Genomic DNA, 17,467 nt, shown 5'->3' with positions numbered 1-17,467 from the left:
TTTTCCTAAATGGTATAATATAATATCACACTCATAGAAGTGGCTGTATATCAGCACTGGTGCGAGTGCCAATATACAGCCACATCGCAGTGCTACAAGTGTGATATTGCATTTATACAACAGTTTGACGGCATAAATGTGTGTAAAAAAAAAAAGAGAAAATCAAACACTTTTGAGAGTCTAAAAACCCTTTTGTATAAAGAACTACTTTCTTCTGCCGTTCATTTACATCTGCAGCTGATGTCAGAACAGTTGAAACCGTTGCTACTTCACCAACTGTACTTTGAAGCTATATTTGAATGATTCTTTAGTATAATGTCTGAAGTGATGACAAAACAGGTGATTTTGCTGACATTTTAAGATTATAGGGCTGAACGGCATGGAACGGCATGAAATGCCATCAGTCTACTTCCCAGTATTTCTCTGTTGCAATCAAAATATTGCAATGATTAACCCTGAAAAAGCCAAAGCAGCGCAATCACAACCAGATTACTGTTGTGTTTGCAATAAGAAAAAGCGCTAAACACATGCGGGCATTTCTTCGTTCTTTCTGTTTACTGAACTAGTCTGCAGTTCCCATCTTAGAATCCCATCTCAAACTCAACATACTACAATTACTATGGTATAAATACAGCACTACAACATACAAAAAAGAGAGGTTGACTTGGAAATTCCTAACTCCAGTTTTATAATGATTTGATCAGCTGTAGTTTAAAATGTAGTTTTTTTCCTTATCTAAGGGCTTATAATGCGGTCTCTGTCACCATCTTTTGGATAATGCTGCAAAATCTAAACAACTACTTTCTCATCTAAAAAAGCCTTGAAATTACATTATGTTGTCCAAGAGCTGCAATATTTGTCAAACTGTGAGTTTATTCATCTAGGGTGAGGAGGCTGTAAGAGTTCTGATATTGCAGAATATGGCACTGCTATTCAGATATACTGCTATACTGCCCATCAGATGCGAGAACCAGACAGAAATATATATATATATATATATATATATATATATATATATATATATATATATATATATATATATATATATATATATATAGTCAAGGCCAAAATCATTCCAATTCTGACTGCAACTTTTTGTTTAAAGGTAAATAAAATCTGAGAAAATCTTACATTTTTCCACAATGATGCCTCTTGTACATCATTGTATTATCTTTTGGAAGATGCCTGTGTTATTTTCGGTCAAAAAATATTTATAAATATAAATAAAATATAAATAAAAAATAACTTTTAGGTCAGAATTTGCCAGGAGTATGTATAATTTTGGGTTTGACTGCATATATACATGTAGCTGCTAAGAATAATTTTCTCATTTTAATTTCAATTAAAAGCATAACCATTAAAATCTGTAAAAAATAAAATAAATAAATAAAAAATGACCAAATTAGTAAAATATAAAACTTAAAAAATAATAAGAAATGTTCAAACTACAGTCAAAATAAAAATCTACTATAGTTACTCATTGATACTACAATATCATTGTATGTATGTCAAACTCAATCTCTATTTCTATCTTCACAGGGTGAAGCCGGTGCTGAGGGACCAGGGGGCAAAACTGGGCCTGTGGGCCCCCAGGGGCCTCCTGGAAAGTCTGGTGCTGAAGGCTTACGTGGCATTCCTGGGCCTGTGGTATGCATTTAAAACTCTGATAAAAGCCAAACTGTCTGCATAATTGTATTATGTGAACAGAACAGTCCACAAGAATCTCTTAATTTGAATGATTAAGCTTTTCAAGTTGAATCACTCTCCATGTCTAGCCGGTGGGTTTGAGTATGTGTGACATGCATTAATTTTTTGCATATTTGGGTTTTTATTAATGGGCTAATGGTTTCTGTCTGCACTCTCAGGGTGAACAGGGACTTCCTGGAGCTGCAGGCCAAGATGGACCTCCTGGACCATTGGTAAAATCAGTCTTCGTTATAAATAACACCTTTATAATTTTACCAAAACACTTAACTTTGACATGTATGTGATTAATTCTAGGGTCCTCCAGGTCTTCCTGGCTTGAAAGGTGACCCTGGTTCTAAGGGTGAAAAGGTATGTTTTAACAAATAATTCCCTTTTTTAATATGCAAATAACAAGGTGCAACAATTTTTAATGTTAAAAACGTATTAATACATAATTGTTTTATGAGAAAAGGGTTTCTCAAAGTCTCAATTCAAATGTTAATATCTGAATTTTTTTATTGGCTACTGTATGTTTCCATCCCAATGCTCCATTATAATGCTGATGTCTTAAAATTGCATGACTTTTCTTATGCTTACACTGGAATTTATTTTGGTAAATGAGTCTCCGTCGTAGTTTATGCACATATTTTTAGGGAATATTCCAAAATTCACAATAAAATAGGTGGATGGAAACATAGTTAAAGTCAAAGTTCTAAAAAATATTGTTATTGCAAATATGTTTTTAATCAACATGCAAATGCTATAAAAGATTAGGTTCCTATTGCATTTAAGATACAAAAAAGAAAGTGGCAAAAAGACAAGTAAACTCTTCTTTTTTTTAGTGGAAACTGGCTTCCGTATGTGTGCCGTTACAGAAAACATAATACGCTAACTGGATGTGAAACTTTACATATCACTTTTGGCTTTATTTTGGACCATTGCCAAAAAAACTAAAAAACTAATAAGATTAAAAGTTTAACTTGCGTTTGTTAAAATAGTAACATCAAAATAAGTTGTTATTAGTGACACTGGTGGCTATTAATTGAACTGCAATTCAGAAGAGGTTATTAACATTTACATTACATTTAGTTATTTAGCACAGTGGTCCCCAACCTTTTTATCACCGGCTGGTCCTTTTTGGACCGGCTGGGGGGCTACCATCAAACGTTTTCTAAGAGGATGCAAAACATTGCTGTCACTCTGATACAAGTTTTATTTATGAAGAACATTACAAAGCACAGCATTGTTTGGTTGTTCTGTGTTTGTCTGGGATTATTAGTTTACCGAAATGTGTGTACCCATACAAAGTATGAAGCTGAACGGTCAGTTCTTATCTTGTGACTCGCTGTGCGCTCACGTTCATTCAACTGAGTCCATCTGGAAGGAGCCAGCGCATGTCTCTATTGGAAATAATGGCCTTGCGTGAACTCTAGAAAAGACAGGATATGCGAACAGCCCCTAAAAGGCCACTGTCATTTGCGATCTCAAGCGATTGATCTTCTTGCACAGATACTGTGGATTTACCTGATTTGTTGACAAATGGGTTGTGGATCTATTCCTTGGCAGTTGGCGGGTCCTCAACTGGGCCATTTTCCCTTAGCAAAGAAACCTTCCGAAGACGTCTGTTTCTTACTCATTTTGCTGCTTGTGGGTTAAATTTGGGTGCTCAAGTGACCAGAATGTACATGGGAGAATCCGATCATTTATCAAAATAAAAGATTTTTTAAAATAAAAGATCGTTCAGACTTATATAATAAAGAAAAATGAAATAATTGATGATTTCTTGTGTGGCCCAGTACCAATTGATACACAGACCAGTACCTGTCTACGGCCCGGTGGTTGAGGACTACTGATTAAGCAGATTCTTGTGTCCAAAGCGATTTACAATTGAGAAGATATTCATCGATTCAATAAGAAGAGGCAATAAATAAAAGACGTTCTAGTTATACAAAGGAACTGTTAGTGTTCAGAGAATTAAGTGCCAGTGTAAGGAGGGTTTTTTTTTTTTTTTTTTTTGATAGAAAGAGAGAAATAGTGTTTTACAGATGGTTTGTCAAGCCCACTCACCTATGTAAAGCACACTTTGTAAATTGACTTTTTTTTTTTTTTTTAGAAAAAGTGCATTTAGTTAAAGTTTCAGAGAGATGAAGTATTGGGTTTTCTACAGGTGGTTTGTCAAGTCCACTCACCCGTGTAAGGCAGACACAGAATTGATAATGTTTTGAGGTTGTTGTGTGGTGTGTTTGGGGACTTGGATGTTAGGGTGTTGGGGGGTTAGGTGGTTGCGGAGGAGGTGTTTTTGTATTAGCCATTAAAATGACACCGTTTTAATAGTTTGATTATAAAGTGTGTTTGGAACTATAGACTCTGTAGATCTGGATGTGTAACAATTGTCAAAAAATGGTAGAGATGGTTTTGTAAGGTTTGTATACATCCATATACATGTATATTTACAACACAGAGTTCAGTTAAATGTTAAAGAGGCGAGAGCAACTGGCCTTACTGGCATCAATATTTCCAATAAAGTGATAAAGTATAAACAAGCTCTTAGTCCTTTATATTAAATACAGTTCCAGACAATGATTAAACTGTTACTCTGCCTGCGATACATAATCAATGCGGCATACCTCCGTAAATCTCTTTTATGAGATGAGACCCGCTGAGATGCCAGAGCATATTAAGAATTAATATTCTGGAAGTACAGTAGCGGTGGCTGTAAATATCAGGCGCTGAATAGAAACTAAACACTTAAGCACTTCTCAGATTTGCTGTGCCTTAAATATGATTTACAGTGTACACGCTGATCGCAAAATATCCAGAACAAAATGCTGTTTATTTAGATGTTGGAAGGAGAGAAAGGGATTTCCACCATCAAAACAATAAAAGTGCAATGATGCTTTTTTATCATTTAATTAATCATAATTTTAGAACATTTTACGATGATTTAGTGAGAACACCTCATAGAATGTAATTCAGTGATTACAGTAGTTTAAAGTAAACTAACTAAACTTTTTATACAGTAAGTTTATAAGTAAGTAAAGTTTATACAGCATTTTTTTAGTAGTTCATCATTCATGAATGCATTATTAAAATCCAGTGGGCTTGTCAACATAACTTAAACTAACAATAATCTGCATTTTCATTTACTAACATTAAAAAAGATTAATAAACATTGTAATAAATATTACAATACAATTAAATTCAGTTACATTTTTAATCCAACTGTTGGGTTTACATAGCATTAGATTAATATACAGTAACTCATAACTTTTTAGGGTGGATATTTAACGTGATGTGTGTGCGTATATGTATGCATGCTTGTCTTCGCTTCTGCTAATGTTCTTCTAAACATGTTGGCAGAAAACACAAGTCATAGATAGGGCAAGATGGAATCTGCAGACATGTTTTGCTATTTCTGCGCAGAATTTTGTTTAAAATCTGTGGATTTATGCAGAATGATTTTGGGAGTATCATAGCGAAAACCTTAATATATGAAATAAAAAGTAATACCTTTTTAAATTTTACTTAATGTTTACAATGCAAATCCAATTAGATCCACTTTATTTGTTTAAAAAGCAAGTCTCTCATGTAATATATCTACTAAAAGACAGAAAATAATACTTTACAAACTGTATTGTATAAAAAATATGAATATTTTCATATTAATCAATAATATTAGTTAAATTAATAATAAAAACTGAATAAATAAAAGTTTACACACATTTACACAAGTAAATAAACAGAATCAATGATGGGCTAAAAGTCTGCGGAAACCTGCGGAATTTTGCGCGCACAGATACCGTGAAGGTCTACTCATAGGTTTCTGATGTGTCTTACTGATTTTAATGTAAATAAAATAATATTGGCATTGAACTCTACCAAAAACATCTGTGGAATGCCATGTAATAGAAACATTTTACTGAGTGTGTCACACAGTGTGCAATTATGTCAACATGCTTTTTGGAATCATTATTTAAAAAGGGACAGATTTTTGTCTTTAAAAATAAAAATTTATTTAAGGGTTTCTTTATTCTATGAAATACAAAAGAAGATATTTTGAAGAAAGATTAAACCATAGTAGGCATCCATAGTTGGAAAAAACAAATTATATGGAAGTCAATGGTTACCAGTTTCCAGCTTCAAAATATATTATTTTGTGATCAACAAAGGAAAGAAACTTAAATAGTTTAAAGGGTAAATAAAAGACATTTTTGGGTGAACTGTCCCTTTAAGGCAGCTGAAAAATTGAATGAAATTGCATTGAAATTGATTCATAACAATAGCATGTAATAATAACAACAACAAAATAGACTCTGTTATGGCATTCTTTGTTTTAGAACAATTGTTTTTAGTGTGTGTCACCATTTACAAAATATTCACTTTTAAAAACAATAGTTTCAAAACAAAGAATGCCATTAAAGAACAATTTTTGGTTCCTATCAGAAACTCATTATTTCTTAAAAAATGTTTTCTTAGTTTGAAGAACATTTTAATAATCTAATTGTATTTATTTGTTTATTACAAATACAAAAAACCTTTTATGCAATGGAATGTTAAATTTTTTTTTGATAAACCGGTGATGGCAAAAAATAATGTATTGTAGGCAATCTGTATATTTTTCTGCAGTGCTCTACTATTAAAACCCATTACTTGGTCTTAAAGTGTTTTTTTTTTTGCTCTCCTTCTCCAGGGTCATCCAGGTTTGATTGGTCTGATCGGTCCTCCTGGTGAGTCTGGAGAAAAAGGTGATCGAGGACTGCAAGGACCACAGGGTATTGGCGGAGGCAAGGGTGATGCTGTGAGTGAAATGATCATTTTACATACACCTGAGGTCCTTCAGGACATGATGTAGTTATATCTAAATAAATGTTAGATCTTCAGAATGATTGATATTAATTGAAATTATGTTTTGATGTTGCCTCTGAAGAACACTGTGTTGTTTATTGACTGCAGGGTCCCGCTGGTTCATCTGGTCCAGTCGGTCCCCCAGGTCCTCCTGGTATTCCTGTAAGAATTTTGTAAACTCTAGAAATCTAGCATATCATCTTTTTGAGTAGCTTCATTTAAAACCTGTGTGCATGTCATTCTTATGCTTAAAACGAAAGGTGATATTTGGCCTTACATTAATATTCTTTTGTGATTTATTTTATTTTTGTTAATTGAAATTAGTTAGAATCATGAACTCTTTAGTTCCATTCTTCAAATTCCCTTTTGTGTTTAGCAGAAGAGAGAAATGCAGGGTAAGATAAAAATATGTTCATTTTTAGGTGTACCCAAAATTAAACTTGCCACCATTACTGTCCTCATATTGTTCCAAAGCCATAAGAAATTTGTTTTTCTTTGGAAAATAAACACATTTCTTATGGGTTTGGAATTAAATAATAATAATAATGATACTACTACTACTACTACTACTACTACTACTACTACTACTAATAATAATAATAATAATAATAATAACAGCAATAATAATAATAATAATAATAATAATAATAAAAAAACATTAATGGCAATATTAATAACAATAATAATAATAATAATAATAATAATAATAATAATAATAAGAATATTAATAATAATAATAATAATTATTATTATTATTAGTATTATTATTATTATTATTATTATTATTATAATCAATAATATTATTGATAATAATAAAATATGAATAATAATAACAATAATGATAATGATGAGGATGATGATGATACTACTACTAATAATAATAATAGTGATAATAATAATAATAATAATAATAATGATGATGATGATGATAATAATAATAATACCAATGATACTACTGCTACTACTACCAAGAATAATAATAATAATACTAATAATAATAATAATACCAATAACAATAGTAATAATAATAATTATGATAATAATGATACTACTTATACTGCTACTACTACTACTAATAATAATAATAATAAGAGTAATAATACTGATAATACTACTAATAATATTAATAAAATCAAGTTGATTCATTTTATTCATTATAATTAAATTATAGTTAGTTTGATTAGCCTAACATGTACTTACCACTGATATCCTTCTTTTCTTCAGGGCACACAAGGACAGAAAGGATCCAAAGGATCAACCGTAAGTTGTCGAGCTCTCCATTACACTGTTAATGATGTATCTTTAATATCTTTTCCAGTTAAAACAAGCCATGTTGTCTGTTTCCTCAGGGTCCAGCTGGACAGAAAGGAGAGCCTGGCTTGATCGGACCACCAGGTCCTCCGGTAAGAAAAATACTGTATTCCATGAACATAAATCATATTATATTGAGAGCTGCTGAAAATCACATTGACCTTGAGATTGAAGGCGACTGTTTAGAATTGATTTATATGTCATTGTCTTTTGCCAGGGCCCCGCTGGTGACATCATCCAGTCTCTACCCCTCCAGATGAACAAAAAAGCGAAGAGATCACCTGATGTTCAGGATGATGAAGCAGCACCAATAGCAGATTATGGTATGGAGGGAATGGAGGATGTGTTTGGATCCCTCAACACTCTCAAACAGGACATTGAACGCATGAAGTTCCCATTGGGAACCCAGGATAATCCATCCAGAACCTGCAAAGACCTGCAGCTCAGCCAGCCAGACTTCCCTGATGGTGAGAGACTTAAAAAAAGCAGATTTAATAAGATATTTTCTTTACATCAACGACCACAATGAAATTAGGTTTAATTGTGTATGTCCTTGAAGAATTAAATGTATTCACTTATTTTTTTGTCAAATAAAAAAAAGAAAGTAACAAAGATATCTTTGAGTTTATTATATCTGAAGTAAAATAGACTTGATAATCAAAGACAATGATGAATAAAAGCATGGAAAACCCTTTTTTTATTCAGGAAAAAAGTAAAAGATTATATTGTTTTGTTTTTGTTTTTTTTTTTTGTTTTTTTTACCATAGGATATTACTGGATTGATCCAAATATGGGATGCATAAGCGACGCCTTTAAAGTGCACTGTAACTTTACTGCCGGAGGAGAGACTTGCATTTACCCTGATAAGAAGTCCTCAGGGGTGAGAGGAGCTCATCTCCTGCCAAATCTCATCATTGGTCATAATATAAATCACAATAAAGAACTGAATTAGCTTTATTTGATCACACTTTTCCATTTCTTCCAGGTTAGAATATCAAACTGGCCAAAGGAGTCCCCAGGATCTTGGTTTAGTGAATTCAAGCGAGGAAAAATCGTAAGTCCCCATTTTTCTCTTTTGTTATAAAAGTTCAGCAGTTTGACTGTGAATGTCTCTATTGTTTGAGGAGTGATAGTAGTTTAGGTCAGAACCTATCCACAACCATTCAGTGACTAGTATGCTTCCAGTAACTAATAAGAATTAGGATGAGCTTTATTTGCCAAGTGTGCGTTAACTAGCAAGGAATTTTTTTGTGGTTTAAAGGAGCTCAGGGTAAATATATTCATATGAACACAAGTGGAAGGAAAGACATTTAATAAGTGGAAAATAAAGTAAACAATAAAACAAACTATAAAAATAAGAACTTTGGACACATCTTTGTATTCAAATATGTAAATGCAGCACTCAGGAATGTTTGTTTTTTAAGCACCTTCTCTGCTAATTGCTGTCAAGTAAAACTGTTATTAAACCAACTTACTGTTAACAGAAGCTTGTGATGCTTGTGCTGCCTCTGAATTGTTCTTATTGGTCTTTTAACTTTACATTGTGTTTTACAAAAGGTGAGTCACTGCAAAAGATGCAAGCATAACGGCCACTCATGTTTGCCAAGTGCATGCTCATATTGAAAAACAATGGAAAACTAGAGCATTGTAATGGAAAAAAAAATGTTCTGTTTGAATGACCTCTTAAAGATGTTTAAATGTCAAGAGCAGATATCTTCTGTTTACATGCAACTTTGATTATTCTGATTATTTGCTAAGATATGTGGTTGTTTTGATCCTTCTTTTAATTTTTATAAATTTAACTGGTCAAGATTTGAAATCCACTAACATCAATTGCAAAACACATTTCTGTAGACGGGTGTTCATTCAGCATGATGATTATTGCAATTTTTGCACTGAACTGGCTTCTTTGCACCATGTCTGAATGAATCAACAGAGCCATTAGTTCATGACGTTTTGTCAACAACAACACATCTGTGCACGTCGTCTAAATGCACTAGGTAATAATGCAATAATAATAATAAACTGTTCACATGCCTTTTTTATTTGATTAATTCAATTGTGACTACATTTATGAGCTTCAGTTTCCTTTAGTCTGATGGATATAGCAAAAAATGACAATGCATGTGGTAAATACAAATGATATATGCTTAATTTTATGAAAAGCGATGGATTATTGAGGATTAATTGTACAAATAAGGTGCAAATAAGCATAGAACCTCCATAATCAACATCTTTGTTGATCATGAAACAACAATCTAATCATCCAAACAGATTTAAGGTACAAGTTTACAGTTTAAGCTTACATTCAGGGCTTCTATAATTGTCATTCACTAGTCATTTCCCTCTAGGGGTTCCAGCAGTTTGTAACTGTTTTTGAGTCTCATTGGTACATTTTAGTATGATTTGCTCATTCCCCAGAGGTTGTTAGGTTTGAGGGATGACTCCTTTTAAAAATCTGACTTTTTTGTCTGAATAAAATTGCCGGAATTTGTATGAATTAGACACTTTTTAGACAATACAAAACATTGTTGTGTTTCCTCATGGTATCGGGCTGGAGTAATCTACAGTTAGAGGTGGGTTTTGGGGAAGGAATGAGGTTTGGATGAGATTTAACAACAGGTAATGTATAATGTTCCATGATCAATAAAATATGCAGACCCTGGAACTTAAAATTAGGAAATGACAATTTATCATGGGTAACAATCCATTAAGAATCATTTAAAGATAATCAAATAGTTAAGTGGTCCAGCAAGCTGACCAGGGTGTCACTAGCCAATCTAGAGGCCATGTACACCAGGCAGCTAAAGACAATTACAAATTCAATTTTAAGTGACTCTGCTCATCCTCTACACTCAGCTCCAGTTTCAGCTCATTCCTTCTAGTCGCATGTTTCTAGTATCAAGCTAAATGATACCAAAAATAGTTTCATACCAGCAACCAAAGACTAAAGCAGAGGTATTTCGGTGACTTGTATATTTTAGATTGTTTAAACATTTATTGGGGGGAGGGGGGCACTTGAAGTGATTTTTATTTATTCTTTATAAGTGTTTTTATGTCTTTATGTCCATTTGTCGTTGTTACTGTGTGAGCTTTTTTGTGTAGCACTGTTGAGATGAGGACTATTGACTGCAAACCAAATCTACCTTCAGGAATAAATAAAGTAACCTAAACTATTGGTTTCTTAAACATATTTTAAAAGTTAAACTTTTTTGAGTAAATAAATCATAACTGCACAATTCCTATTGATTCACATGTTGACAGTTGGTTTCAACACTGACAGTGCTTCTTTGGTCCAGATGTGTGATCTGTGTGTGTTTCTGTTTTTCAGTTGTCTTATGTGGATGTTGAGGAGAGCTCCATAAACTCAGTCCAGATGACGTTCCTCAAGCTGCTGAGCTCTTCTGCCCGGCAGAACTTCACATACATATGCCATCAGTCTGTGGCCTGGTACGACGCCAAGGCTGACAACTATGACAAGGCTCTGCGCTTCCTGGGCTCCAATGATGAGGAAATGTCCTATGACAACAACCCCTTCATCAAGGCTCTTTCAGACGGCTGCTCGGTACCACTCTTTTTACACTCCCTATGTTAAGGACACACTGATATTAGTGATCATGCACAACATAACTCTATTATGTTAAATTTAAACAAAATAGGTAGATTTTCATGTCTGATAATTTTTTTTTTTTTCTTTGGCGAAAGTCTTATTTGTTTTATTTTGGCAAGAATAAAAGCAGTTTTTAATTTTTTTTTTAAACATTTTAAGGTCAAAATTATTAGCCTCTTTATGCTATACTTTTTTTAATAGTCTACAGAACAAACCAATACAATAACTTTCCTAATTCCCCTAACCTGCCTAATTAACCTAATTAACCTAGTTAAGCCTTTAAATGTCACTTCATGCTGTATAGAAGTGTCTTGGAAAAACATACAGTAAAATATTATTTACTGTCATCATGGCAAATATAACATAAATGAGTAATTAGAAATGAGTTATTAAAACTATTATGATTAGAAATGTGTTAAAAAAATCAACTCTCCATTAAACAGAAATTGGGGGAAAAAATAAACAGGGGGGCAAATAATTCTAACTTTAACTTTATATAAAAAACTTTATTTTTAATTAGTATTTTAGAATTGAATTTGGTCAACCAATTGTTTCAATATTTAGATTTTTTTTTTTTTTATTTCAGATTCTTTTTAAATATATATACAAAAAAAAAAAAAAAAAAAACAACAACGATTACCACTGTACTGTATGTCCAAATTCAGCTACTTATCCTATGTCTTAAATGTACTTGATGTACATACTTTGAGTTTCCAGCAAAAGAGTTTTTAGGGCATACAACACTGGAAAAAAGCTTTCGTTTATCCAATTATAAAAAATAGGGTAATGGTTCACATCTAAATTCTATCACTTGACCCAATGAAAAATAAATAATTTGCCTTAAAAACATTTTTTTTCTATCTTTATAAGAGAAATTTTATATAACCTGGTACAAAGCATATTTGTCTTATTGAAGAAAGTCAATTAATTGAAATTCTCTTTTTGTTCTAAACAAAAAGATATAGCTTTAATCAAAACAACAATTCCCTTAAAATGTTCATTCATCCAATTAAACAATAAATGAGGTAATGGTTTCACATCTTAATTTAATAACTTGAGCCAATAAATCATTTGCCTTAAACAATTTTTGTTTTAAGTCCATGAATGTACAAAGCATATTGAGTTTCTGTATAATACACATGCACTGTTCTGTAGGAATAACCTTCAAATTTACATTGGTCAAAACAAATACTTTTATACATTTATATTTTACCATGTTTTGAACTTAAAATATATTACTTAAAAAATAAAATAAATAAGATTAAACTGAAATGAAAGATACATTTTTAATTGGATGTAATCCCTTATTAATGGCTGTCGATCATTTGAAAAATATTATACAATACAATAATAATACAATACAACATACAATAAGTTTACACAACTTTGGATTCACCCAAACATCCATCTGGAGGCTTTTTTAATGAAATTTGCACACCAGGCATTGTGTCATGAGACAGTAATCATTTTACCAGAGTTTGTTGTGATCACACAATGATCTGTCTGCAAAGAAAGCAAGAACTCAAAATGTGTTTCTTACTTTGACGTTTTTGTCTTGTTTCTATTCTAGATATATAAAAATGCTTAAATAAATAAGCATGTTCTAAACAAGCAAAACATTGTCAAAATGATTGTCCTGTCGTGACGTTTTCTAAACAAATTTCGAGAAAAGCACAATCAGTTTTGACGAGGCATATCATTACTGACAATCATTCTAATGTCCAATTAGCTTAAGACCAAACCCCTATAAATAGTCATGCACGTCATACCTGTTTTTTTTTTTGTTTTTTTTCTCGATGTTAGCATTCATCCACCACCCTGACTGCACACTTTTAACCCGATAACTACTTCTGGAGCTGGGCTAGACACTGCACTCAGACTCTATCTCTCTCTCTATCCTCATATACACAAATTAGTGTGTCTTTCTGAGCTTCGAGCTCAGTCCCCAGACAGCACGCCAAATACGCATATTCTTTTCAGCCAAAAATCTATGAGTGTGAACTCATGAATAAAGAAAAAAATATGACCTTTTTCTTAAAACAAGCAAACTCATCTGCCAATGGGGTGAGCAAAGTAAATATATATATATATATATATATATATATATATATATATATATATATATATATATATATATATATATATATATATAAAATAGGGGTGTCACAATTAATTGTTTCTTCGATGCACCGCTTTGCAGATGCAAACAATTCTGTGTCAGTTTAGAAATAATAATAACCCTTTATTATGTACTGACGTCATTTATCATATATGCGTTATATGGTGGTAGCTTATTCTGGCAAGGGAGGAGAGCGCAAGTAATTAAAACGATTCAGCTACGTAATAGAGCAGCTAACTGTGCACAATTCACTTCTTGTGAGTTTGCTGGACAGTCTTTCACTGACAGAGAAGTACATCAGAACCCAGCTAGGAAAAAATTAAAGCTGTAAACTGTCTCTCTCACTGTCGGTGTCCTCTTTGACCTGCTGGCGTGTTCGTTAGTTAATGTTTTATCTTCTCTCTTGGCTTTTACAACAGTAACATTACACAAGCCTGTCTGCAGAGCGAGATTTCTCCAACGCGTCGCCGTCTATAACAGATCAGCTGGTCGCCGCAGCCGTTTAACATTAGTGTTTTAGTTACTGTTTGCTTAACAGCAACAGAGCCGCACTGACCACACAGCCAATCACAGACTTTTCTGTTGAGGGCATGACCAATCATAGGCGTTTAAGAACTCGCTAAAAAGCAAGCGGGATAATATTTACATTAGTTTATTTGCTACAAATGCTCATGTGCGTGTTCTCTAGTTTTGTTTGATACTTACAAAAACAGTGTTTCCTTTGAGCAAGTCAAATTAAAGATACAGCACATATATCTGTAACATATATTACAAATACAATATAAATATATTAATAAATTATACATGTTAATACAAGAATTATTGTGTTGCTAATCAAATTGTTAATGGGAAGCATCGTCAATGCACCATGGTACACCCAGACATCGAATTGAACTGAGTCATAATCGAACTGTGTAGCTTCACACTCCTAATATATAATAATTCCTAATTTATATGATATCTATATATAATGAGGATCATGTCTAAGTGTTGTCTAATGCTGTTAAATAAAGCATGCAGTACTGAGAAATAATCCTCTTTATGTGTGTGTTTCAGCTGAAGCAGGGCTATTCTAAATCTGTGATGGAAATCAACACCCCGCGCATCGAGCAGGTGCCCATCATCGATGTCATGTTGAATGACTTTGGGGAGTCCAGTCAAAGGTTTGGCTTTGAGGTTGGTCCCGTCTGCTTCCTTGGCTAAAGGATCCCCCCTTTTACTTTCATTCCAAAAGCCAAGGAGTGCGGCCCACCAAAAAGAACCCCAACCCGCTCCCCCCTCCTCGCGCCACACACACAAGCACCCAGATTGTGGAATATTCATCACCCCGGCGCAATTGGAACAGATCAGAGAGAGGACACGAACTGGTGGACAATGGCACACTTTCAGGAGAAGGAGGACCCATTCTTCTACATCTCTCCTCTGTAGGATCTTTTCACATTTCCAAAATTGTTTGTTTTTTTCTCTCTACTTGAAGCCTTGAGATGTTTTTATTTGTCCCATTACATGTTTAACCCCAGCACCATTCATGCTTGATTAACCCTCGCCCAATGCAAGTATTTCCCATTTGCCTTTCCAGTTTGGATCCTCCTCCAGGTGCTGCTCAGAGAAAGACAACCACAGTGGTGTGCTCTTGTTGTAAACACCCAAACACTCACGGTGCTATTGAACATGCATTTTTTTGTTTGTTTGTTTTTTTGGGATAAAACTGTAATTATTTTTTTGTACAATACTGTTCTTTCTCAATTGCCTTTAAAGGAATAGTTCACCCCAAAAATGAACATTTTTATCATTTAATGACCCCCATTTGTTCTGAACATGCACTGAGAAACTTTTTTGGTAACACTTTAGAACAGGGGTCACTAATCCTGGTCCTGGAGGGCCGGTGTCCCTGCAGGGTTTAGCACCATCTTGCCTCAACACACCTGCCTGGATGTTTTAAGTATACCTAGTAAGACAGGAACAAGTTTGGTGACCACTGCTTTAGAACAATAGTTTTAATGAATGCATCTACTAATATGAGCAATCAGTGATACATTTATTACAGTATTTATTCATCTTTGTTAACAATAGTTAATGTTGTTGAAGTTCTGTGTAACTCATGGTGCATTTAACTAATATTAACACTAACTTTAGATTTTAATAATGCATTAGTAATGTTAAACTATGATTAATAAATGCCACGTCAGATTGTTCATACTTAATTTTAGTAAATACATTAATTAATGGACCCCAATTCTAAAGTGTTTGCACAATTTACAAATAAACAAATATTGTTGCATTTTTTATTATTTTAAGTTGACTCAAATTAACTTTACAAGTCATTTTTACTTACAAAACATTAAACTTCGAGATAATGTTAGTATAACTTACAAAATAAAGTTAACTTATTAAAATGTACTTATTTCATTCATTCATTCATTTTCTTTTCAGCTTAGTCGCTTTATTAATCCAGAGTCGCCACAGCGGATTGAACCGCCAACTTATCCAGCACGTTTTTATGCAACAGATGCCCTTCCAGCCGCAACCCATCTCCGGGAAATGTACTTACTTCATTAAGTTGAAAAAATATTCAGCTGTTTCTTTCTCAAAAGAAAATATTCTCAAAACAATTCACGGTAGCCATTGTCTTCCGTAGTACTTTATTTATTACTATGGAAACATTCTTCTGAATATCTTCTTATGTGTTCAACAGAAGAAAGAAACTCGTGTAGTACATGTTCAGAACAACTGAAGGGTGAGAAAATGTGAATAGTTTTCCATTTTGGGGTGAACTTTGCCTTTAAACCTTGCATGTGTATCAAAACTGATTTGATGAAATATAAAGAATCTTTTTCTTTTGTATTTTTTGTTTGTTTATGTTTGAAAGCAACAGATTTCTTTGCAAGATGTCACTCAATCAAGTGTTCCTGCCGACTAAAAAATAAAACAAGCATTTCAAACCATCTAAAATTTGTAATTATAAAGTATCCGGTTTGTAAATATTGAACCAATTTAGGACTTGGAGTTTCCTTTTTTTCTACCGAAGCGAAGTATTAACTGGATAAGCCGAATTTCCGCTATAGTTTTCATGTGGTAGCAAATCAGTGACTCTACAATGCTAAAGAAACTTGATGAAAAGTAACTTGATGTCAGATTGAATTTCTTGACCGTATACCTCAATTTCTTCAAACACGTATCCAACTCAACCCTGTACATACAGAGCCTTGGTTAGACAATCAAGTTTATATATTTGAGGCAGGGAATTTTCAAATAATAAAAACAGGCTATTTGTTAAATGTTTGTTTGGTTATTTTGTGATCAATTATCCCATTTAGCTATGAAAACCGGAGGTGCTCTTCGTCAATATTATATATGGATTCTGGACAGTATTGTATTAAAAGTGATAACTGTTTACTCTTTGTACGAATCATATTTGTGTGGTTCACTCAGTTTTTTCTGTGCTGTATGTGCAAAATCTTAATTTCTCTTCATATTTAAAGTTTCTGTGGTAAAATGTGTTCAGGTTGTGTGCTTCTGTAATGCTTTAGCTGTTTTTAAATGCTTGATTTTCTTTGTTTGGTTTATTTTCAGTTCTGTCTGTGTTCCTGAAAATCCTTCAAATATATGACGATAGACTCGGAACTTACACATCTGTGTATCATACTTATAATTTATGTAAAACTTGGAATAAATGATTGATTACGTTTCAAGTAGATCATCTACTTCGTTTCAGTTTTGCTCAAATCCGTTGACGGCGAGACGTTTATTTGGATTCATTGGGCATTTGTTTGGCGTTTTTTTTTTTTTTTTTTTTTTTTTTAGCCTCATTCATAGAAACCATTGCAAATACAAGTTGTTGTTTTTTTACACTTTATCAGTGTCTGTAGATTTGAATTATAATTTATATTTTTATT

General features: G+C 33.0%; 1 protein-coding gene across 2 annotated transcripts in view; it reads left to right on the top strand.

The window, feature by feature from the left end:
- The window catches only part of col11a1b (collagen, type XI, alpha 1b), a 175,342-nt gene extending 158,076 nt beyond the window's left edge, over positions 1–17,266 (top strand). The window contains exons 53-64 of one of the 2 annotated variants that reach the window (XM_073917530.1): positions 1,540–1,647; positions 1,866–1,919; positions 2,002–2,055; positions 6,377–6,484; positions 6,640–6,693; positions 7,756–7,791; positions 7,881–7,934; positions 8,060–8,309; positions 8,610–8,722; positions 8,828–8,896; positions 11,174–11,407; positions 14,628–17,266. In XM_073917530.1, coding sequence (XP_073773631.1) covers positions 1,540–1,647; positions 1,866–1,919; positions 2,002–2,055; positions 6,377–6,484; positions 6,640–6,693; positions 7,756–7,791; positions 7,881–7,934; positions 8,060–8,309; positions 8,610–8,722; positions 8,828–8,896; positions 11,174–11,407; positions 14,628–14,774 — 1,281 coding nt within the window. In that variant the 3' untranslated portion in view covers positions 14,775–17,266. 2 annotated transcript variants of the gene reach the window in all.
- The last annotated feature ends 201 nt before the right edge of the window (positions 17,267–17,467 follow it).

This window comes from Danio rerio, chromosome 2 (genome assembly GCF_049306965.1).
Source record: "Danio rerio strain Tuebingen ecotype United States chromosome 2, GRCz12tu, whole genome shotgun sequence".
NCBI classification, from domain to species: Eukaryota; Metazoa; Chordata; class Actinopteri; order Cypriniformes; family Danionidae; genus Danio; species Danio rerio.
Note: the sequence above shows the minus strand (reverse complement) of the source record. Positions and strands in the feature narration are given on the sequence as shown.